Below are 25540 nucleotides of genomic sequence, written 5' to 3' on the forward strand. Positions count from 1 at the left end.
TTAAAACGATCTACAATTTGGAACGGAGGGAGTAACAAGGATAGAGATAACACAAGAAACGACTATTCATCTTGTAAAAAATGTAGCAATGCTGTGAAAATTTTTGAGTTTTCACTTAGGTTCCTTTTTTTTTTCTTAACGCAACTAGCTCACCAAAACTAGACAAATATCGATCAAAACTTTTGTAGTGCAGCCCTCAATGAAAAGCTAATGACCAGATGGAAAATTGTGACATGTAGGGTGGTGTGAGATCTTGACTAATAAGAAATCATTCTATACATTACTTTCTTCATCCCAAATTATAGATCGTTGTGCCTTTTCTATATTTATAAAATTTGCTACGCATTTAGATATATAAGTAAAAACTCTGAATCTAGAAAAAACAAAACGACTTATAATTTGGGATAAAGGGAGTACCTCCGAATATGCTTGCCTATATTTTTTATTGACATAATCTAAATTAAGATATACCATGCTAGTAATAAAGACATGTGGCATATGCCAGGTGAGCTGGTGTCCATAAGTTTCCTCCTTGGCCAGGCTTCCCTCTTCTAGCAATAAAATAAAATGTAACTCCTGTTCTTTCAACACTTCTGAAGAAGTACTAGGATATAGGAGCAGTTTTGAAGTCAACGGTTGACAGCTCACGTGAAGAAAAGAATTTATAGTTGACGATGAAATTAAGGAAAGGTGAGACTAAAGTTACCTGAAAAATATAGGCGATTGACACATATTGTGAGATAGCATAAGAACCTAAAATGACACGTCTTTGGAAAGTGATTCGAAAAAGAGAGAGAACAAAGTGGTCTTGTACTCCCTTCATTTCAAAATATAGGTAGTTTTAGCTTTTCTAGATACATAGATTTTGCTACGCATCTAAACATAACCCTATATTTAGGTGCATAGTAAAATCTATGTATCTATAAAAGCTAAAATAACCTACATTTTGAAACGAAAAGAAATGATATTAACCCTACAGACCTACACTAACTGTTTGTGGATCTATCTGGCAGCCACAATGGCCTTAGTGTGCACAACGCATCCCCTCCCAACCAAACGAAATCCTAAAGCTACCACTATTAGCAGCGGTAGCACCACATCGTGCTAGCTACTCCCTCCTTTCCAAATTGTAGGTCGTTTTGACTATTTTAGATTTATAGATATTATTATGTATATAGACATAATTTTTCTAGATTCATAGATATTATTATGTACCTAGATATTATTATATCTAAATATATAATAATATCTATAAATTTAGAAAAGTTAGAGGAAACAGCTCGGACAAGCCTCTCACCCTCCCAGCGCCATGTGCCACCCCGATCCACTTGCGGTGGGTCCACCTGGACGATGACGGGGTGCCATTAAGATAATCAGACAAGCAAAACTGAGCTGGTCCGGGACCAAACCAAACACACACGCGCTGACACTATCTCACTCCCACTGACTCGCTCAGCTCGTCCTCGTCACCTAGCTAGCCCAACCATAGCAAGTGTGTTTGTTTCCGTGACCTCCAAAAAGAAAAAAAAAAGGTCCGTTTTTTCACTACACTCCAACCCCAAGACGGGGGAGGTGGAGTGGCCCACCGCGGCTCGAATAGAGAAATCCGTGCCCGCAGAGCACGGAAGCAGCCGCAGCGCTCCAAGAAAAATGCTACGCGCACGCGAGCCATCCCGCGTGAGAACACGTGGCGTCTTTTCAGTGACCGTGACGTCCGGGACCGCGTTGCCAGCAAGGATATGCAAGCGATCTGTGTACGCGGCGCGGGTGGGTGTAGCGGAAACCGGAAACGCCCCCAGCATTTAATCAGTTCATCTAACGCCGCCGATTAACTCCGCCAACGTGCAACGGGCGGGGGGTCCCCTCCCGCACCGTCCCGTGTTCCGGCTCGTCTCACTGGTCAGTGGGTCCACCCGTGTCGGGCCCAGCGTGCAGTGACGGCGAGCGGTTTGCCTGCGAGGTGGGCCCTGCGATTTGGCCCTGAGCCGGTGAGCCCTGAGGTCCCTGGGCCGTTGCTGTGTGCTCTGCGCTCGTCTTGTTCCTCTTCCTCCCTCCCCACCCCCTTCACTTCCCTCCCGAATCCATCCACCAGATACTCTCCATCCAATAATAAAGGGTGGGAGATTTAGGGAGAGGTGGGAAGGACAGCCGCCGACCGCGAGGTCGCTCTCCCGCGCCGCCGCCGGGATCCCGGCCGCATTGTTCGTCTCGTCGTCGCTGTTCTTCTAGGAGCGGGGGCGGGGCCGGCGACTTGCTGATTCGTCGGCGGTTTCGCTTCGCCGGTTTGCTCCTCCTCTAGCGTGGGAAAGAGGTTGGCCGGAGCTCGGAGGCCGGTTCCTCGGCGTTGGGCCGGTTTTCTGCTGCCTGCTGCCTGCTGTTGGCTCCGGAGTGGTTCAGATCAGGGAGGGCGGGTCGTGAGGTGAGAGCTCCTCTCGTCTTCGGTTGCTTTGATTGATGTGTGCTTAGGGACTGTGGCTCAAGCTTAATCTTCATCCAGGTGGTTGCACTCTCCGGGCACGGTGTACATCGAGAACGGATTTGGTGAAAAGGGCATCGGAATCCTGCGCCCAAAAAGGTACAATCACCACTTTATGTCTTGCTTTATTACGCAGGGCTCATGCCTTTTTTCTCCACTTTTTCATGCCCCTTTCTGAGAATGTGGCATTAAAAACTCTGAAATCTATAGTGCCCTGCGGAGTTAATATTGTTGCTGCCATCAGTTTAATTTCTTCCCGTGCGAGTATTAGTTTGGTTAAATTGTCCTGCACCAGAAACCGCGTACCATTTCAAGATCTACAAACCTCTATTTCTCAGAATGCTTGGTTTCCTTGCTCACCATACTGTTCAGTAAAGCGTCATGCTGGGATCATTCACCCAGCAACACTGGATGTGAGGGAGGAGGTGTTGGGTTGAAGTTCTTGAGCATGAACAGATGGCCTCACCATGATGCTCACCTCATCAACCTAGATATGGAGTCAAATGGTTAAGGAGGACGAAGAGGATTTGTTCATCTGTTTTGGTTTATATTTTCATGGTGAGTGGGGGTGGATACTTGGTTTACAGTGAAGCACTTGGGGGATAAAGACTTTTTCTCTCTGTGAAAATGTCGAAAAGCCTGTCAAGCAAGTTTGAATTAGGTGGCACCAGATTTTCTGGTGCTGCTTACCTTGAATGCCAGGATTGTGCTGCTTGTGAGTTGTGACTGCTGTGTTCTTCTTTTGAGGGTCTGACCACCGTAACAAGCTATGAGATTGCTCAATGGAACTTTTCTAAATCAAGAACCAAATAATAGCAGCAGGACTAATGTCTGACTTTTTATGGAAATTTAATAACGAACTTGTATATAGATTTATGTTGGGTCCTATGTGTTAAGTCTTCCTCTCCATCTTGTGCGGTGTTCTTTATATCATTTCATCAGCATATAATTTTCAAGACATCACAGATTTGTTTCATTTTATATGCAGGCGCCAAGTTCTTCCTCCTGCTGATGTAGCAACCTTTACTCACAGTTGATCCTTGGTATTTTGATACTTCAAGATGGAACAAGTTTCAGTGAGTTGCTTGCTGCTGTTAATTACAATCGCATTGGTTTCAATATCAGTATTTTGTCAAAACTGAAGCACTGACATGTTAATTTTTTGATCAAATTGTGTAGCTTGGCAACAGATACAAGGAGTGCAGGCCACGAAGAACTAGCAGCTGTCAAACAAAAATACTTGTTGGAAAGGATGTATTAAATGAACTAGAGCAAAGGCGTTCATCACCCAGTGTGATTGCAAAACTGATGGGAATTGAGGTGCTGCCACCTTCTAGTGTAGTCCATAGTCGGCCTCAAGAATTCAAGGATGTGTTTGAAGTGTCAGAGGAGCCACCAGAGGCTGTCACAAAGGAGAGGTCCCACCATTTCCCGAAAGGCTTGCCAAGCTTGAAACAAAGAGCGTTAAGATTAAAAAGGCTTATGCCATCAAAAACTGTCTATAGAGATGATAAACATGATTGTCGTGTGGAGTGCACAGAGGGCTTGGCTTGCTTGAACTCAGTGGAAATAAATAACCCTTTATTTGAGAAGTGCCCTCATGACATGAACTATTCTGCAAATTATCAGCATGAGAACAATACATCAAGTGTTTGCACGACGTACCCTGTGGGTTTAGCCAATTCTTCACTCAGCAATTTCAGACTTTTGTCAAGAGCAAAAATTGAAGATTTCAACAGCATTGTAGTTTTGGAGCCATGCTTGGAAAAAGGCCATGATCCAGAAAACGTTTTTTCCATTCCATACCTTTCTCCTGTTAATAAGAACAGCAGGAGAGCCATGAAACACAAGCAATCTGAGTTTGCTGTGATGGAGAATGGAAGAGTTCGGCAACATTTGATAGGTACCGAAGATATTAATGTGCCTAGAATTAGGAAAGAAAGATTCTTGACTAGTGACTCCATTGATCCACAGCAAATTGAACAAGAAGCATCATTTCATCAGCTTGGCAATATTGATGCGAGCTGTTCTGGATCATCTCAGAGGTATTCTTGTGGTAATGATAACTTTAGGCAAACTAACAGGTCATCATCAAACAGTGCATTGTCGAAAATACGCCGTCATGCAGAATCAGCTGTTGGTTCGAAAACTCTTGCAGAAATGTTCGCTTTATCTGATTCTGAAAGATTGAAGCTAAATTCGGACTTGCATTCTCCTATTCAACGCAATAAGACTAACCATGGCGATGGTCATAGCAAGGATGGATGCTTTATAGTTCTACCAAAGCATGCACCTCTGCTGTCTATTCGACGCTCAATGGACAGGAATTCTTGCTTGGAAGGTTCCTCTCAGGGTAAAAATAATCCAATTACATCAAATAGTCATAACAATGGTAAGTGTCAGTTTGATTCTTTCGGGGATAAAGCAAGACTGCTGAAGCAAATTGGCAATGGCAGTGAAGCTAACTTGAGGAATTCTTCCTGTTTCCAAAATCTTACGGCAGACAACTTTTCAACTCCTGATTGCTCAAATGAAAAAGTATTGTTCACAACAGATGAAGATTTAGTGCAACAACCTGCTGAATCTGAAGCTTCAGGGTTGAACTTGCAGTTTTCTAGGAAAAAACGGGTATGTGTCCTTGCGTCCATGAATTTAAAGAACCAAAAGTAAAGGGGGTCTACCTGAGGATAGTTTTTACTCGTATGCTCACTGAATTATGGTTACCATTAGAAATCATCTACTGTAAACTCACTTCCAAATCTTACACTTTTCAGTTAGAGATATGTTTCATGTTCTGATAGTTTTTTAATGGTAGTAAGCTTTAGCGCTTTTTGCTCTTTTATTAGTTCTGGAGCCGATTTTTTTAATGGTTCTTTCATGTTCTGGAGCCGTTTGTTGTACTCATGTTAAATTTGAAGTACCCGCTGTATACTCATCCAATTGTTTCCTGGTGTGTTTTAGGTGAAAAGATTGCCTTTCCATTGTCACGAGTATGAATCAATATCTGTTTCGGATGATACTGATGGTACAAAGTCTTGTAAAGGCTTAAAAGAGGTTGAACAACCAAGCCCAGTGTCCATCCTTGAGCCTCCAACTGATGAAGATAGTTGTTTTTCAGGATGTTTCAAGTATGACTTGCAAGAGATGACTAGTAAGTGAGACAAACTTAACCTTTCCCCTGTAAAACAAAGGAAAAGGCTGCACTGCAGTCATGTTTACTTTTAAGGTTAAATAATTTCTGAATCAAAGGTTATGATCGTTGGCACCTTAGCCAATCATTTTAGGTAACTAGAATATTTAGATAGTTCTTATTTAGATCCTAATCTGTGGCACTAAAATGAAACATTCTTAAAACGAATTTAAAATCTGCCAAAACAGGAGAGTACATAGTGCATGACAAAGAGTCCTCAAACCAATCTTTCTTCGGAAATTTTCAGCTTCTTGGTTTTCTTAACACAAGCTTCTCTCTTTTCCTTTGGTGTAGAGAAACAAAGTGATGGTCACCAAAATCATTATGAACCTGAAGTTTCCATGTGTAGTGATGATGAAGACCATTCTTCTTACCAATCTTTGGAAGCATTTCAGGTCGAGGAAGACAGGGACTTCTCATATCTCCTTGACATACTTATATGCTCTGGTATCGTAGTTGCTGACTGGCAGCTCATTTGCAAATCATGGTACTTGCCTGGTTACCCTGTTGGCCCTCATGTCTTTGATAGGCTTGAAAGGAAGTACAACAAAATCGTCACATGGGCAAAGCCTGAGAGGAGGCTTCTGTTTGACCTCGTGAATTCGATCCTTTCCGAGGTACTTGCACCATGTATTGATGTGCACCCATGGGTGCAGTCTAGCAGACACTGTGTGCCTCTTTGGGGCCCTGAAGGGCCTATTGAGAAGGTCTGGCAGACAGTTGTTAGGCAGCGGGAAGATTGTGTTACAGGGCATCCTGATGAGATGGTTCTTGATACAAACTGGCTTGAATTAGGCAACGACATCAATATGCTGGGGAAGCAGATAGCCAGGATGTTACTCGCCGACCTCTTGGAAGAAGACATAGTGGACTTCCTAGGAGAGTTGGTAGTTTCATGAGGACCCAACTAAGAGCTTCACCAATGGTAGCAGAGTGCTGTGGTAACATGGGGTTTGCCTGAACTTCAAGCAGATTATGCTGAAGTCTGTAACGGCTTTTCAAGTGCACAGATGCTGCACTTTTCTTCTGGTTTGAGAAAGGAGCTATGTATCATATGTCATTACACTGGAGAGCATAATATACATGCCCAAAAAAACACTACTGTAGGTATTCTGGACTCTGTAGTAACAGCCTGACAGGATCTGTACTATCCAACACTTTGATCTGTGTAGTAAACTAGATATGTGAGCTACATTGCTAGAAGATCATACCTATCCGTCATCTAGGTTTGAGGATGTTAGTTAATATTTAGGATTCAGTATTTGCTAATGTGCAGCACATATTAGAGGATGCTAACATCCAGAGTCTTTGAATTCGGCATGTAATCGCCAGTTGCAGAATATACAGACCAGGAAAGAAGATGTGAGAATCTGAGTTTTGTCCCCCTTTGTATTTTGTATCTCACTAGTCAAATGTACGTGCTACGGCACACAAAACAAACCTACATGCCATATATAGTTCATGTGTTTGATATCATAGAGGAAATGCAAATAATACAAATAGAAATGTAGATAGTTATTGTGATATATTGGACGATGGGTTTATGTTCAGTGAGGTGGATAAATAAAGCAGACTGTAGATGTACAATGGTGATGATTGCAGGGACATCGTCATCAGCAACTCAAATGTTTCAAGTAGTCGAGAAGGGAGATATACATGCTCTGGAAACCTTTGCAACTTTTTGTTAAACTAAGATTCTATACTTCCTGGTAGTATGGTAGGAGTAGTAGTATGGTAGGAGTATCATGTACGTTGGTTCAGCTTCCTATCCATTTTCGAGATCCGTGCATTGTATTGCTTAGGAAATATTATGTCCCATTGTAGTATTTGCTTTATATCCTGTCGGATGCTATATGGTTCACTTTTTTTTGATGCATATGCCTCCTGTCGCAAGTGAAACAGGGATGGGAGGGCGACCAAAAGCCAATACCAGGCCATTTGAAAATTTGAAAGCCTCCTTCCTCCTCTCCGGTCACACCGGAACTGTGACGTCCAGATCGTGTCGGGTTGAAGATGAAACCTGCAGCCATTAAGTGTATAAATGATGTACATTGCTTTACTAAAAGAACATGAATACTAGTAACATCATTTACATACCAAAGTTGGTGTACAAATGATGTACATTGGTTTTTATAGTGTTAATAAAAAAGTTTCAATACTAGTAACATCATTTACGTATCAAAGTTGGCTGGGAGCTGCATGTATGCAACAAGATATTGCAGGAGTAAAACTATATTCACATCCTCTAGATAGAGAGAGGTACAACCGATTTTTGTACATATATGTGCTCTGGAAGGAAATAAATATTGCTCTTAAAAAATATTAGGGAGTTGGAAAGGCTGCATGAGCACATGGATAGGAGGGGTGGGAGAACATAGATAGGCTCATGGATAGGAGGGGTGGGAGAACATGGATAGGAGGGGTAGGAGAACAGTGCAGGGGTAAAAAAAATCAAATTGCACCCTTACCTAACGGTACAACTTTTATACAGCCCCATGTATGCTTTATGTCCATCGGTATATGTCAACACGTCTATCGTTTCAATACGTAAAGTGATTTTATGTCTCTTCGATCTGGTACATAGTCCAGTTCCCTAGCAAATACGCAACGGAAAAAATGGATATACGAACCAACATACAAGCTTAAAGGACAAAAATGCACGCGGATAGGTACAGATCAGCTGTCCCGATTGGAACCTCCATGCCTGCTCGGTGTACAAGTACACTGTTGGAAGATGCTGTTGGAACACAATGGCTGACAGTACATGTCAAAACTGTTGGCCACTTTCTTAATCCTTATTAGCGATCGCACATTCCCTACAGTTTCTGGTATTATACTGTTGGCCACTATAGTTTTTTCATTGTTGGAAATCATGCACATCTGGTAGTGACCATAGAGTTTTCGGTTTTTTTCCTTGCTCGGGTCCCTATCTTACACCAGTTTGTGCCTTTCCATCTCCTTTTAGTTAGTTGCAATTATTCTAAGCCTAAGGACCTTTCGTAAAGTAACCTATATGCATTTTTTTTAAAAAAAGACTTGTAAAGGTTATATAAAATTAAAATGAACTTTTGCAAGTTCTTGTGGAACGCTATAGCGGCTGGATTGTGCTTCTGAAAAGGATGGCCTAGCCGAACTGGCAAAGGTGATACGGGGTTAATTGTTAAAGCGAAAATAAAGTTTGAGTTAGACATTTTTGGGCTCCTACCGAGAAATGCTTCCCCTGTATGGGGACAGACAATTCTTTTTCAGGAAAAAACAATTCGGTATCCTTTGTTGCCATACGTAGGGGTGTGTTTGGTTCCTTAGAACCTCCTAAAATTCCTGTCACATTGAATGTTTAAATACTAATTAGGAGTATTAAACATAGATTAATTACAAAACCAATTGCACAGATGAAGGTTAATTTGCAAGACGAACCTATTAAACCTAATTACTCCATGATTTGACAATGTGATGCTATAGTAAACATGTGCTAATGATGGATTAATTAGGCTTAATAGATTCGTCTCGCGAATTAGCCTCCGTCTGTGTAATTAGTTTTATAATTAGCTCATGTTTGGTCCTCCTAATTAGCCTTCGAATATTCGATGTGACATGAATTTTAATCCGGACTAAAGATCCAAACACCCCCACAGTGTGCAACGAAGTAAAAGGAAAAAAAAGCAATCGTCTCCCTCACGAGGCGACTCGAGGGTGACCGACCCCGCCGCCGAACAAACTTCCACGCCCACCCACCTCCAGCCGCCGCCACCGCCGCCGGCAGCCAGCGGTGGCGCCGAAGTCGGCCCCATCCGTGGCCCCCTCCTCTCCCCTCTCCTACCGCCTAATCTCTTCCCCATTCAAGCCTTCTTATAGCTGCAAATCCGGAGCTTGTGCGATGGCATCCGCGCTCCTCTCATCTCTCCCACGCCGGGTCCGGCCTTCAAGCTAGTGGATCTGCCCTTGCATGTGGGATTCTGTCCAGGCTGAGGCGGGTTGACCTTGTCGGCGTCATGGCGGCTGCCGTCCCTAGACTGCTGGTGCCCAGATCCGGGTCCTTTATGCCCGGATCCGGCACCCTTCAGCTGTAGGGTGTCCCCTTGCTTCCTCTCGAGGGCACCGGGGGCCGGCCCCTACACAACCGGGACCTGCTGCTGCCCTGCGTGCCCTGCGGTGACCGTGCCTTGGTCGCTTGGGGGTGCTTGGGGGTGGTGATGCGAGGTGCCTGGCGACACTCGTTCTGCGTCGACGCTCTCCTATTGGTATTGCCATCAAATTATTTGCTGGGTGGAGTTCCCCCAATTCCCCCATTCCCCTCTGGGTTTCCTTCCCTTGGGCTGCGTTGGCTGGTGGTAGGCGGTAGAGCCCGGATGTGCTACGAAAGATGTTACCACTAGCTTCAAGGGAGGTCGTCGTGTCCGATAAAGCTTTGAGTTGTGTGTCTTTCATCACCCTTAGTCCCCGTTCCGTTGGGTGGTCCTCAATTGGAGGGTGACAGCGGAGCGGTGTAGCTACGGCGGGTGGTGTGAGGTGCAATGGCCATGGTTTAATGGGCGAGCATGTTGTCGGCAGTAGTCTTTCATCTTGTGTCATGAGTTGTCCTTGAACTGTACACTGTGTTGTGTTCTCTGTTTTCTTGGTTGTGTCCAATTATACCCGTTGCTCTTGTAAGTGTGGTTTGCCACACCTATTAATGAAAAATTCAGGCTGGCATCTTGCCCGCCGTAGTAAAAAAAAAAAAGATACGCAGCATGCAACACTTAGGTTAGAAAGTTCTTCATTTTCTGCTTAGTGAGCTGCAATGAGCTGACGATCCCTGTCAGCGCGAAAAAGAAAATATTGAACAGGTATGTTAGACTACTATATATTGATGGCATCACGTACGACTTGTCAGAAATGTTAGCAATCGCCACTTGTGCTGTGTCAATGTGTACGCACGCATTCTTCTTATCCAACGACAGCTACACAAGGCCCTCCTACAGAAAATTTTAGTTCCTTTAGTGCCACTTTGTTCTGTCAGTCAAGAGACCATTGGTAGTGGATGAGGATAGCCGACTAGTCAAAATAACTTGACAACAGTCAATAATCTTATCAACTTTATACATTTTAATTAATAATTAGTCAAATAAGCCCACTTGTAATGATAAATAAACATGGGAAATAACACGTCTTAGGCCATGTATGGATCTCATTATGAGTATAGAAACTGGCTAAAAGATCAAAATGAAATCCAAATACCCGATAATTGTGGTAAAAATCTAACCAAACACATTGTTGTAATTCCCTTATCTTCCTCCACTCTACTATTTTGAATTTTTGATATTATAGACGCAACCAACCCTCTAAAGTCTAACCATCTTATAATTCAGGGATCCAAACAGCACATCTATTCATAATCTATAATCCAGATTCTTATATAACCTAAAGCCACTATCTAGATTCTTATAATTTGTATAAGATCCAAACAAGGCATACCGTCTTATGGGTCAAAAGACCTCCTACGGAGACCGACCTTCGTCTAAAAAATAACGACTTGGTCATTATGGGTCAAAAGATACGTATTGACGAGGACATTACCATGATGGATATACATGAGACATTCTCGTCACTAAGTTACAAGTCATCGTCAACTTAGTTTTCGCGTTCGGTTGAGATTCAGCCGACCACCCTGCACCGAAACAACGATATCTCCTACATACGACATTGAAACTAGACGTTCTTTGATGCATTAGAAAGCTAACAATGAAATCTTTCTTTTGGTTCTGGTTGGAAAATTAACAATGAAATCTTTCTTTTGGTTTTGGTCCTACCACCAGAAGCCTCGTGGATCATTTTGTGTGATCACGACAAGGTGCTGCGTCAACAGTTTTGGACCATGTCAGACCTTTATATCATGTTGTGGGTGCCCCCTGGTCGCTCCTAACCCTAGGACATCCCTTTTTCATATAAACGCAGTAGCCGTTGTATTAGAAACTCGAGTTTTGTTTAGTTCTAGTTTTCCATCAAAAAACAGACATCGTTCATTGTAAGTGTGGCAACAAGTCTCTTTCTTTCTTAGTAGCTCTCCATTGCCTCCGTTGTTCTACCTCAATGTCTCTATAACTTTTACACATGCCTACCAGAAAGTTTATAAACTTTTTCATAGAAGAGGATGGCTTCTCATGCTGCCGTTGCGAGTGGCTGCACTGCCCAGGTGCCAACCGGTCATACCAGTCAGGAGAACCGGTCAGACCGGTCCTTTCCTGGGCACTAGCTTGCTGATGATCCTGTTGCTGCTCATGCCCTTCTGCCCCTTGTTATTTTATTTCAGGTTCCTCTGGTGGAGGAGATGGAATCCTAGGAGTCTTGCTCAAAGGAGGTCTCAATGGCTTGTGCTGCACATCTCTAGGGAATTTTGCCTTTGTCACATTCTCAATCATATACATAATGTAGGGACTATAGCTGCAAATCTTCTGAGGATTTTTTTGATAAATTCTTGATTTCTTGCCAAATAAAGTCACCCACACTGAATTGAGGCTCATCCGGTTTCAAAGCCGCTATCAAGTTCCTTTGGAAGAGAGTGATATCTGAGGGATTTCCATCTCTAGGAGTGAGGGTCTTTCTAAGCAGCCGGTTTAGGATAGCATAAAAGGTGTATAGGCTCTTTACCTTCCCCCAATCTCCTCTCCTATTCTTGGGATACATGAAATGCATCTTTGATGTCTCAAGAACACCCTCATCATGGAGCTTAGGATGAGCATCATCATCTCCAACTTCTTCAATCTCATCATCAACAGGGGCCCTTTTCTATCCTCTCGGCCTCAAAGATCTAGAACTGCTTCCATTGACAACTGGTTTCTCTTATCTTCTCTTTTTGACTCTTTCGGCATGAGGTCCCTTAGGCATAGCTGCTGATCCTAGGTCACAAATATATGACAAAGATTGCATAAGACACCAAAAAAAAGATTGGATGGATAAATGGTTGAAAGAGTCATGAACTAGAACAATTAGGGCATTTTTGGACCAAATCGGTCAGACCAGTTTGAGTAATCGGTCAGACCGGTTGCATCCAGAAATGAGCCAATGGCTTTAATCACCAATCCTTAGCAGCCAGATCAACTAAGAAGATTAAATTTGGGTTCTAGAGGCATTCCTATGCAGATAAGTTGAACATACACAAGAGAAACATGATTTAGGGTTTGGCTGTGCAGACAGATCAGGCCGGTCTGCCTGACCGGTCAGACTGGTCCAGGCAGTCCAACCCTAAAATGTGAATATTGATGCAAAAGCAGGATAAGTAATATGGTACTTCTCACTCTCTATCATCCAAAACATAGCCTGCCCATTTGCAACATATCCAAAGTAGACAGTGGCATAGAACTGTGCAATGATCTCCCTGTTCCAACTATGCTTGAAACCCATGAGATGTTTGATTCTTTTGTTTGCACAAGCTTCTATGATTTCATTTAAGATTGGGTCATTTTCATTGCTCATATAATCTCAATCTACCCACTGGGCCTCATGAGTGATCTTGAACTTCTTTAGAATAATTGTTGTATAGAAGTCCTACTGAAAAGAATTTCAAAATCTATAATCATGAGCAGTCCTAGGCACACTATAAGGATCCTCCCTCCTTAGCTTCTTTGCTATCTCGGTCATACCATCCTCAAAATAATTTGTAGGCCCTCTGTGAATGGGATAGACTAGCCTACGAATAGTGGGCATATCTATGTCACCCACATCCTCATCATCATCCTCTCCATCATCATCATTATTCCCATTTCCACCATCATTGCCTGTTGGAGGTATGCCGTAGAGGCAATCATATATATGATGATATTCCATTTGTATTCATGATTTGTATATTGTGTTCATTGAATATCCATTAAAGGCTACTCGAATTGATTTGCAATTATGTGAATTGTATGTGAAACTCTTTACTTGTATGGTTATTCTAAAGTTGTCCCTAGTCGGAGTTCATGTGAGGACACACATGAATATTAGACTAGCACATGTATTAGTTGATGACTATGTTTCACAAGTCATGGACATGGAGATGTTGAACTAATAATGTGGACACATGTGGAGACATGTGCTAGGACTGACCCAACACGAGAAGTAGTTCTCTCTTTAAACAACATATACGCTTTGTCCTTAGACCTAAGATTGTCGCATGTATTCAAGATGTGGATCGACATACTTAGAGGCTATCAAATGCTACGTCGTAACAGGGTAGTTATAAAGGTAGCTTTCGGGTTTGTCAAGAAGCATGCTATGAGACATGGTCAATCAAGATGGGATTTGCCCCTCTCTGATTGAGAGTGATATCTCTGGGCCCCTCGAGTGATCGGATCCGAAAATGCATGGCCATGCTACGTACGGTTAAGAGTTAACCTACAAAGGGATTCCGAATCACAGGATCGAGAGAGAGCGGTCGGCTTGAAGCTAGACCAAATATCGTGAGGCAAAGGGAATAGCATGTATATTATGTTGTGATGGTTTGTCTGATATGATCTTCGTGTGCGTATAGGAGTTGGCACGTCTTGCAAGAGGCCGCTACCGACTATTAGGCCGAGTAGGAGTACTCGGGCCATGCCTATACGTATCCGAACCCATAGGGTCACACACTTAAGGGGCTGGAAGCCCAATTCGGATGTGATCCGAGTTGGATTAGGTTTAGAAGTACTAATGGGCCTCGGACCCAGAGGCCTGTTAGGAACCTGTATAAATAGAGGGGTGGAGGCGCCCTAGGGTTTACACCTTTTGGCGAAACAAATCTGCCACGCCTCCCACACCCTCGCCTGTTGCAACTCACGGATCTAGCAGTCCAGCTTGCGACGCTTCCTCCCTGCACGTGTGGATACCTTGGAGGTGTTGCGCCTGTAGCACTTGGACGAGCCGCCGACAAGCCACGACGAGCCGCCGACGAGCCACGACGAGCCGACGACAAGCCGCGACACGAGGGCGATCTTGCTGCACGTGGACGAGCTGCTGAGGAGCTGCTGGACATTGACGTGATCGACTACGTACAACTATGTTGATCGACTTCGTTGCATCGACGCAAATCTACATCTTCCGCACCAGTAGTGCGTCGAGTGGTAATCCCGTGATCCTTATACGACAGTTCTTCCTGGTTTTACATGGTAGAAATTTTGATTTGCGCTAGTGTAGCCTACCTCGTATCCCAATAGTGGTATCAGAGCCGTAGCTGTTTAGTTTTGGATTCGGGATGTGTGCATATGGAGATATGCGGGTTTTCAATTTGATCTATATCCTGGTTTCGTGCCCTTGCTGCAATGGTAGTGTAACGACGTACTCCTACCGGTCGGTTTCCGCCATCGGAGTTAAGTGATACACGTAATTCCAGTTGCAGTGAGCGAAGATCAATATGATTGGTCGAATCGAAATCTAGGGTCATACGCCAGGTGCATTAGATGTGCAATAGTAGATGGGATCTACTACCGGGGTCGGGATTTTTGCCGTATGCGTATGCTTCGGTAAATTAGCCGTAACTTTTCAGTACGATCTCGGATCGGGGCGAATTTTATATAAAAATTGATCTACAGAAAAAATTACATATGAAATTCAACGGCAAGTTTTCGGCGAAATTAGATTTCCCAAATTCGGCTTGGAAGATGGAGTTTCGGGCATCCGAAGTTTGGAACGTTAGGACGCTTAACTCTGTTTTGCAGGGTGTATGTATCTTGTGATCAGTATGGCCCTTTGTGTATGTGATGCTTGTGTGTAACTCATTCGTGACCTGCGTGTCGCGCGTACGGCAACACGGCAGGAGCCATATGTGTTGTCACTTTATTGTATTTAATGGTCTGCGTACCAATCTGTGATGATCCAAGTAACTATGTAATCTTCATTGCTAGTTTTTTACTAGCTATTAGGCGTAATAGCATGTTCTAGTTCTTGGAGGACTCATCACCAGGAGGATGGCGCACATGGAACATGGAGATGGAGATCACCATGGTGAACATGTTCTATGGAGATGGAGATCACCATATGAAAACGGGCCATACTGTGTCACAACTGTGTGAATGCTATTCTGTTTATGTTTTACTTTCTGCATGCTGTGATGTTAGAAGTAGAACGATCCCTCACAAAGTTTAAGTTAGTATACCCTCCCTACTAAAACTTGCACCGTCCCATGTCTTGTACAATTAGTGGTGGGTCTATGAAATTAGGGTACCACTAGTTTTCCTTGACTAGACGGGTTTGTGTCGGACACTTACACGCATAAGGGTTGGTTTGCTTAACAAGGTTATCTTAACAGTTAAGGACCTTGGGGCATAAAGGTTGGGCGCCGAGACATGGAGATGTCACCCAACAACAGGAGTCATATGTGATATGATTAGCAAAAGTTGCTTACCGATCTACCTTGTTTGCTAGCGGTGATGCTAAAGCTCACTAGTAGACTTGTTAGTTGTGGATTCTGAATCACTAAGTTTCAGTAGAGGGATATTGATTTTAGTGGGAGTAGATTCTGTTAAAATAGTTTAATGTGATTTGCTCTATCATGGATACGTTTGTCTTAGTGTATTTTGCATTACTTTTGTTGTAGATTAAATGGCACCTAGCAGTACTACACCGTTTGCTTTGCGTTCGGTCCTTGAGAAGGACAAGTTGAATGGAACAAATTACTCGGATTGGATCCGTAACCTGAGAATTGTTCTCAGGGCTGAGAAAAAGGAAGATGTTCTAGACAACCCACTACTAGAAGAACCTGCTGATGATGCACCCGCTGCTGCTAAGAATGCTTACAAGAAAGCATGTGATGCTAACCTCGAAGTAAGCTGCCTTATGCTTGCTTGCATGGAACCCGAGCTGCAGATGCAGTTCGAAACAAACCATGAGGCGCACGATATGATCGTGGCGCTTAGAGACATGTTCCAAACACAGGCCAGGACTGATAGGTTCAATGTGTCTAAGGCCTTTGTGGAGAGCAAGCTAGCATAAGGCGCAGCAGTAGGACCACACGTAATCAAGATGGTTGGTTACACTCAACGGTTGGAGAAGCTGGGCTTCCCACTGGGCCAAGAGTTGGCCACTGATTTCATTCTTTCATCTCTTCCGCCTAGCTATGGGAACTTCATCTCGAACTACCATATGCATGGGACGGAGAAGGGTCTAAATGAGCTGTGTGGCATGCTTAAAACAGCAGAGGCTGACATCAAGAAAAGCGCTAGTACCAGCCATGTGATGGCTATACAGAACAAGCCTAGCTTTAAGAAGAAGGGCAATTCTTGGAAGAAGAAGGGCAAGGCTGGAACGTCCAAGCCAAACCCAATGCCCAAGGTTAAAGCTGGACCTGGACCTGCTCCAGACAAAGAGTGCTTTTACTTTCATGAACTTGGTCACTGGAAGAGAAACTGCAAGCAGTACCTAGCTTCATTGAAGAATGACGGAAGTAAGAGTACTTCTACCTCAGGTACGCTTGTTGTTAATGTTATAGACAACATTTTTCTCGCTGATACAATTTTTAATTCTTGGATATTTGATACTGGATCGGTTGCTCATATTTGCAATTCGATGCAGGGAATGATAAGAAGTAGAAGCATGGAAAGAGGAGAAGTTGATTTCCGCGTGGGCAATAATGCAAGAGTTACTGCGTTGACCGTCGGGACGATGCAACTCCACCTCCCGTTAGGATTTATTATGGAGTTGAATAATTGTTATTTCGTTCCTAGTTTAAGTCGAAACATTTTGTCTCCTTCATGCTTGATGAAGGATGGTTATTCATTTGCGAGTGAAAACAATGGATGTGTGATCTCTAAGAATGATATGTTTATGGCTTTTGCACCCATTGTGAATGGATTATTTGTTTTAAATCTTGATGGTTCACCTGTCTGTAACGTAAGTGCTAAAAGGCCTCGGCCTAATGATTTGAGTCCTACCTACTTGTGGCATTGTCGTTTGGGTCATATAAGTGAAAAGCGCATGAAGAAGCTCCATTCTGATGGACTTCTAACTTCGTTTGATTTTGAATCATACGAGACATGTGAGGCTTGCTTGCTAGGCAAGATGACCAAGACGCCTTTCACAGGATTTTCTAAGAGAGCAGTAGACTTGTTGGAACTCGTACATAGTGATGTATGCGGACCAATGAGCACGACGGCTAGAGGAGGATTCCAATACTTCATAACTTTCACTGATGATTTTAGTAGATATGGCTATGTCTACTTGATGAGGCACAAGTCTGAAACCTTTGAAAAGTTCAAGGAATTTCAGAATGAAGTTGAAAATCAGCGTGACAAGAAAATTAAGGCCTTACGATCTGATCGTGGAGGCGAGTATTTGAGCCACGAGTTTAGCAATCATCTAAAGAGTTGCGGAATTGTTCCACAACTTACGCCGCCTGGAACACCTCAGAGAAACGGTGTATCCGAGCGACGTAATCGAACTTTGTTAGACATGGTTCGATCAATGATGAGCCAGTCGGACCTACCGTTGTCATTTTGGGGATACGCTCTAGAAATAGCAGCTTTCACACTTAATAGGGTACCATCTAAATCCGTAGTTAAGACACCATATGAGATATGGACTGGAAAGGTTCCTAGTTTGTCTTTTCTAAAGATTTGGGGATGTGAAGTGTTTGTCAAGCGACTTCAGTCGGACAAGATCACACCCAAGTCGAATAAGTGCATTTTCGTGGGATATCCGAAGGAAACTTTGGGATATTATTTCTACAACCGATCAGAAGGCAAAGTGTTTGTCGCTCGGAACGGGGTTTTCCTAGAGAAAGAGTTTCTCAAAGGAGAAAAGAGTGGAAAGACAGTGCATCTTGAAGAAGTTCAAGATGAGCCGATCGGGCAAGAATCAATGAGTGATGCTAACGTAGCAGAACAAGTTGAGATACCCATGGCAAGAGAAGCACCGCCACAACCATGAAGGTCGGCAAGGCTCCGCGAAATGCGGGAAATATTATTGTTGGACAATGATGAGCCTGCGACATATGCAGAAGCAATGATGGACCCAGACTCCAAAAAATGGCAGAGTGCTATGCAATCTGAAATAGAGTCCATGGGAGACAATCAAGTTTGGAACTTGGTTGACCCACCTGATGGTGTTAAAGCCATAGAGTGCAAGTGGATCTATAAGAAGAAAAAGGACATGGATGGAAATGTTCACATCTATAAAGCACGACTTGTCGCAAAAGGTTTTCGACAAGTTCAAGGAGTTGACTACGACGAGATCTTCTCGCCCGTAGTGATGCTTAAGTCTATTCGGATTATTCTAGCTATAGCTGCATATTTCGATTATGAGATATGACAGATGGATGTCAAGACAACTTTCCTGAATAGAAACCTAGCTGAGGACGTGTATATGATACAGCCCGAGGGTTTTGTCGATCCAAAAAAATGCTAGAAAGGTATGCAAGCTTCAGAGATCCATTTATGGATTGAAGCAAGCATCTAGGAGTTGGAACATTCGTTTTGATGAAGTGGTCAAAGGGTTTGACTTCACCAAGAACGAAGAAGAGTCTTATGTTTACAAGAAGGTTAGTGGGAGCTCTGTAGTATTTCTAATCTTATATGTGGATGACATATTACTGATTGGAAATAACATTCCTATGCTTGAGTCCTTAAAGACTTCACTGAAAAATAGTTTTTCGATGAAGGACTTAGGGGAAGCGGCATATATTCTGGGTATTAAGATCTATAGATTTAAGCCAAGATACTTACATTGACAAAGTGTTGAAGCGGTTCAGCATGGAAGAGGCAAAGAAAGGGTTCTTGCCTATGTCACATGGCATACATCTCAGTAAGACTCAGTGTCCTTCGACTGCTGATGAGCGGGATCGCATGAGTAGAGTGCCATATGCCTCGGCTATTGGATCTATCATGTATGCAATGATAAGTACTCGCCCAGATGTTTCATATGCGCTAAGTATGAAAAGGAGACACCAATCTGATCCAGGTGAGAGTCACTGGACAGCGGTGAAAAACATTCTTAAGTACTTGAGAAGGACTAAATATATGTTCCTCGTCTATGGAGGTGAGGAGGAGCTCGTTGTAACAGGTTACACCGATGCTAGTTTCCAAACCGACAGAGATGATTCAAAGTCACAATCAGGATTTGTGTTCACACTAAATGGTGGTGCTGTTAGTTGGAAGAGTTCCAAACAGGAGACGATGGCCGATTCTACGACAGAAGCCGAGTACATCGCGGCTTCGGAAGCCGCGAAGGAAGGTGTTTGGATAAGGAATTTCCTCATTGAGCTTGGTGTGTTCCCAAATGCGTCCAGCCCATTGAATCTCTACTATGATAATAATGGGGCAATTGCGCAAGCAAAGGAGCCAAGAAACCACCAGAAGAACAAACACGTAATGTGGCGATTTCATCTCATTCGAGACTTCGTTAATCGGGGTGAGATCAAGATATGCAAAATACACACGGATCTGAACATTTCTGATCCGTTGACAAAACCACTCCCGCAGGCTAAGCATGATGTGCATGTAAGAGCTATGGGTATTAGGTACCTTCTAGATTGACTCTAGTGCAAGTGGGAGACTGTTGGAGGTATGCCGTAGAGGCAATCATAGAGATGATGATATTCCATTTGTATCCATGATTTGTATATTGTGTTCATTGAATATCCATTAAAGGCTACTCGAATTGATTTGCAATTATGTGAATTGTATGTGAAACTCTTTACTTGTATGGTTATTCTAAAGTTGTCCCTAGTCGGAGTTCATGTGAGGACACACATGAATATTAGACTAGCACATGTATTAGTTGATGACTATGTTTCACAAGTCATGGACATGGAGATGTTGAACTAATAATGTGGACACATGTGGAGACATGTGCTAGGACTGACCCAACACGAGAAGTAGTTCTCTCTTTAAACAACATATACGCTTTGTCCTTAGACCTAAGATTGTCGCATGTATTCAAGATGTGGATCGACATACTTAGAGGCTATCAAATGCTACGCCGTAACAGGGTAGTTATAAAGGTAGCTTTCGGGTTTGTCAAGAAGCATGCTATGAGACATGGTCAATCAAGATGGGATTTGCCCCTCTCTGATTGAGAGTGATATCTCTGGGCCCCTCGAGTGATCGGATCCGAAAATGCATGGCCATGCTACGTACGGTTAAGAGTTAACCTACAAAGGGATTCCGAATCACAGGATCGAGAGAGAGCGGTCGGCTTGAAGCTAGACCAAATATCGTGAGGCAAAGGGAATAGCATGTATATTATGTTGTGATGGTTTGTCTGATATGATCTTCGTGTGCGTATAGGAGTTGGCACGTCTTGCAAGAGGCCGCTACCGACTATTAGGCCGAGTAGGAGTACTCGGGCCATGCCTATACGTATCCGAACCCATAGGGTCACACACTTAAGGGGCTGGAAGCCCAATTCGGATGTGATCCGAGTTGGATTAGGTTTAGAAGTACTAATGGGCCTCGGACCCAGAGGCCTGTTAGGAACCTGTATAAATAGAGGGGTGGAGGCGCCCTAGGGTTTACACCTTTTGGCGAAACAAATCTGCCACGCCTCCCACACCCTCGCCTGTTGCAACTCACGGATCTAGCAGTCCGGCTTGCGACGCTTCCTCCCTGCACGTGTGGATACCTTGGAGGTGTTGCGCCTGTAGCACTTGGACGAGCCGCCGACAAGCCACGACGAGCCGCCGACGAGCCACGTCGAGCCGACGACAAGCCGCGGCACGAGGGCGATCTTGCTGCACGTGGACGAGCTGCTGAGGAGCTGCTGGACATTGATGTGATCGACTACGTACAACTACGTTGATCGACTTCGCTGCATCGACGCAAATCTACATCTTCCGCACCAGTAGTGCGTCGAGTGGTAATCCCGTGATCCTTATACGGTAGTTCTTCCTGGTTTTACGTGGTAGAAATATTTTATTTGCGCTAGTGTAGCCTACCTCGTATCCCAACATTGCCACCACCACCATCATCATCACTGCTAGCTAGCTCCCTGTCATGGCGGTGTTTGACAATATATTCTTCTTCTTCACTGTCATCACTGCTTGCCTCCCTCTCACTTTCCTCAACTTCTTCAATCTCATCATCAACAGGGGCCCTTTTCTATCCTCTCGGCCTCAAAGATCTAGAACTGCTTCCATTGATAACTGGTTTCTCTTATCTTTTCTTTTTGACTCTTTCGGCATGAGGTCCCTTGGGCATAGCTGCTGATCCTAGGTCACAAATATATGACAAAGATTGCATAAGACACCAAAAAAAAGATTGGATGGATAAATGGTTGAAAGAGTCATGAACTAGAACAATTGGGGCATTTCTGGACCAAATCGGTCAGACCAGTTTGAGTAATCGGTCAGACCGGTTGCATCCAGAAATGAGCCAATGGCTTTAATCACCAATCCTTAGCAGCCAGATCAACTAAGAAGATTAAATTTGGGTTCTAGAGGCATTCCTATGCAGATAAGTTGAACATACACAAGAGAAACATGATTTAGGGTTTGGCTGTGCAGACCGATCAGGCCGGTCTGCCTGACCGGTCAGACTGGTCCAGGCAGTCCAACCCTAAAATGTGAATCCCAACAATGTATCCAACAGATTTGAGAGATATTCTAGGAATAGCTTCTAAGGGTTGCTAGGACATGATTCACCAAAGGAATTTTAAATCTACTCATGGAGTTGATAAATCGGGAAAGAACAAGATTTGAATACGTTTGAAGAGAAGAACTTAAGGGATATCCAAATAACCAGTTGGGGAACCGGTTAGGCCGCCTTGGGAGACTTGAATCGTTCAAAGGGCGAGCAATTCTTGGTTGAATCCTCAAATCTCCAAGGGGAAAGAGAGGCTGATGAAGGGGCGCTCGGGAGAGAGAGCACGGGTGAAAGGGGATGGTGTCAGTGGTGAAAGGGTATGAGAGGATAAAATTTTACAGTTAAAACCTCAGAGAGGGGGGGGGGGGGTAAAAGGGATAACTCCTAGGGTCAACTGGTCAAATCAGTCTGGGTAACCGATTAGACCGGTTTCCACCTGGAAGCTAGAGAAGGGTTGAGCTTTGAGAGATCTTGGTCCCACTCTTTCTCACAAGATTGGATATAAGATTTTAGATAGATATTGATCCAAAGTTGACATGTCTTAGAAGAATTTTTGATAATCCAAGTATGCCATCACTTCTTGATTCTTCCAAGAGAGAGGTGAGAGATAGACAAAGATTTATGGACTTGATAAAATCTCACCACTTGTGACTAGCCATCAATCAATTAAAGTAAACAATAGTCACAAGTGGGTCGATGAGTCATAGAGACCAAGAGCCAAATATTTTTGAAATAATCACACTTCCTATACATGCTAGTTGAGTTTTTCAAAATTATATCCTATGCCACAAAGAGCATGCAACCAATTCAAGTCAACGATTAATTTTAGTATATTTAGCTCATACCTTACACTAGATGAAAGCACATGACACGAGGCCAATTTTAAGAAAGGTATCAACTAAATATCTAAAAGAGGTACACCAAGGATAACTTGGAATGATTACATGCAAGTGCACACACTAGCATGAGAAAAAGGCCTAGATGCATAAAGGTAGAAATAAGAGTACATGAGAGCATACCTTTTGCTTTAGCCATCCATTCTTATGCATATTTAATTTTAACCACGATGCTAGCTCTCATTGGATTTTTCTTAGCCATAGCATGAAAATATGAGATAGCATAAAGTGCACAAGTATACGAGACTACAAGATCACTAGAAAAAATTGTTAGTCCCACAAGTGACACAAACATTTGAATAAGCTCCCCTTCGATTAGTGCAAGAGATATTTGAATTTCTTGTTTATTGCACATTATCCTTTGATGGACATAGAGGAGATTATTCACAATCTTGGTCAAGGCACATAGATAGTTTTTATCAAGTGAAACTATGCCAAAGATTTTTTATTACCAATGATGCATGGTCATCATTACCTAAGCCGAGGTTTGAGTAGTCTGTCAGAAGTTCCTATGGAGAGTTGGAAGTTCTAATGAAAATAAATCCAACTTCCTGAGCACCCTCCACCGGAAGTTTGCTGAAACTTCTGGTGGTTATCGGAAGTTGCATCTTTGGGTCGGAAGTTCCTGTAGCTTGGGTTTTCTTTGCTTAGGGCCGACCGGTCAGACTGGTTAGTCAAACCGGTCAGACCGGCCTAGCCAAGAATTGGCTAGTCTGATAACCTTGATTATGTCTTGCTCTAAGAATTAAAGAATCAATCATTGTATAGATTTCTGCATGAGGATAAGGCATATGCTCTCCCAGAGAGCCATTAAAAGCATCATATGGTATGAGAGAATAAATTTCATAAATGTGTCAAAGTCACTTTCATGAGTTTTACTAGCTCAATGATTGTAAGTTGTAACACACAAATGTTCACAAGAAGATGAGAGTGACTAAGACATGACATTATGCACTAGTTACCGGGATGGCATTGGTTATGTAAATTTAACATCAAAGCTTTTCACTTGGCCATTTGATGCATCTTTGATTTCCTTTATCTTAGCCAAGTGTCCAATGCATCCCAACTATCCTGCAAGCTCAGCAAGCATTCTTTGGTACCCAAACCTTATTGGGTCCATCAAGATTAGCCACAAGATGCTTAGGAACCCAAATGGCCCTTATGCTAATTCGAGGTGAACCAATCACTCTTATAGCACAAGTACCAACTTTGTCATTCCTAAGTTTATTGAAATCATAATGGACAAGGTTTGACTTGAGAGTGTTACCATTTGGACAATCCTTACCCATGTGACCTTTTTGTCAGCAAGTGTAGCAAATACAATTTTTGTTCCTGATTGACACTGTATCTTCTTGCTTTTCTTGCCTATGCTTGCTTCTGGGCATGTTGGTTGAAGAGGTGACTTCCTTCTTCTTGCTGCAGTGAGGAGGGACTGCCTTGGCCCTAACCGGTCCGACCGATCTAGGTCAGAGCCACCATCACCTATAGCAATAGGACATGTAGCACCAATATGTCCCCTCTCATTGCATCCATAGCATACCCTCTTCTTGGCAAGACTTCTTTGCCTCTTGGAGAGAGCTTCCCTGCTGTTGAGCTTGGTAGAGCATGTAGATGCAAAGTGCCCCATTTTTGAATAATTGAAGCATTTGACATGCTCAAATTTATTCTTTTCTTGAATATTGCTCTTGCTGATTTTGAGATGTAGTTGAGGAGCTGAGTAAGTGACGGTTGATCCCTTCTCAAGCTTCTTCACCATGATTTTATGGTTATCTTGAGAAGGTTGCACTTGACTCTTCCCTTTCAACTCACTCAAGTCTTTCTTGAGCCTTTCAACCTCTTGGATGAGTTCATCTTTTTCTTGAGCAATGAGGTCATTACAAGATTCTACAAATACATGTTCAATACTAGATTGGCTTGCTTGAGAACAATAAAGTTTAGTGCAAGATAAATCGATATTGACTTGTGAGCATGAGCATGTGTGTGTGAGAGGTTGAATAGATTTTACCGATATTATAATAACCTCATGAGCTATATCTAGTATAGCATATGATTCCACAAGCTTATCATGGGAACACTCAAGTTCCTTGTGAATAGCTTGCAAATCCATATGTTCACTAGTGAGCTTCTCAAGTTGAGCTACGAGTATTTGGCTTTTTCTAAAGATGCTACACAAGATAGAGATTTAATAGCACATGCATAATCGTTTGCCAATGAATGATACTTACAGACCAAAGAGGCATGATCGGATTTGAGGAGCTCAAGTTCTTTAACCAAAGAACTTGACAACTCAATCTTTTGGCTTTTCCCCTTCTTGGCCTTCTTCTTATTTTTCTTGGCCATCAAGCATAATTCAACTTCATCATTTGATGAAGTGGATTCTGGAAGAGATGAAGCTTGGCTTGAACCTTGACAAACACCCATGGCACACACACGGGTTCAGTTTACCTGGTTGAACCGGTCTGATCGGATGTCC

At 43.1% G+C, this 25540-nt stretch overlaps 1 protein-coding gene across 3 annotated transcripts; it reads left to right on the forward strand.

Moving 5' to 3' along the window:
• The first annotated feature begins 2019 nt into the window (after positions 1–2019).
• On the forward strand, positions 2020–7040 carry LOC117849430 (uncharacterized). 3 transcript variants are annotated; one of them, XM_034730981.2, is made up of 7 exons: positions 2020–2419; positions 2498–2575; positions 3465–3552; positions 3656–4868; positions 4980–5104; positions 5438–5627; positions 5961–7040. In XM_034730981.2, exons 3-7 carry the CDS (start codon positions 3538–3540, stop codon positions 6563–6565), a joined length of 2148 nt encoding a protein of 715 aa, XP_034586872.1. In that variant the 5' UTR covers positions 2020–2419; positions 2498–2575; positions 3465–3537; the 3' UTR covers positions 6566–7040. The 3 variants fall into 3 exon arrangements, with proteins under 3 accessions (XP_034586872.1, XP_034586871.1, XP_072148948.1); XM_034730980.2 differs by having other exon boundaries at positions 2022–2419; positions 3656–5104; XM_072292847.1 differs by lacking the exons at positions 2020–2419; positions 2498–2575 and adding an exon at positions 2640–3034 and having other exon boundaries at positions 3656–5104.
• The last annotated feature ends 18500 nt before the right edge of the window (positions 7041–25540 follow it).

Source organism: Setaria viridis, chromosome 3 (assembly GCF_005286985.2).
Source record: "Setaria viridis chromosome 3, Setaria_viridis_v4.0, whole genome shotgun sequence".
In the NCBI taxonomy this organism is placed as follows: domain Eukaryota; kingdom Viridiplantae; phylum Streptophyta; class Magnoliopsida; order Poales; family Poaceae; genus Setaria; species Setaria viridis.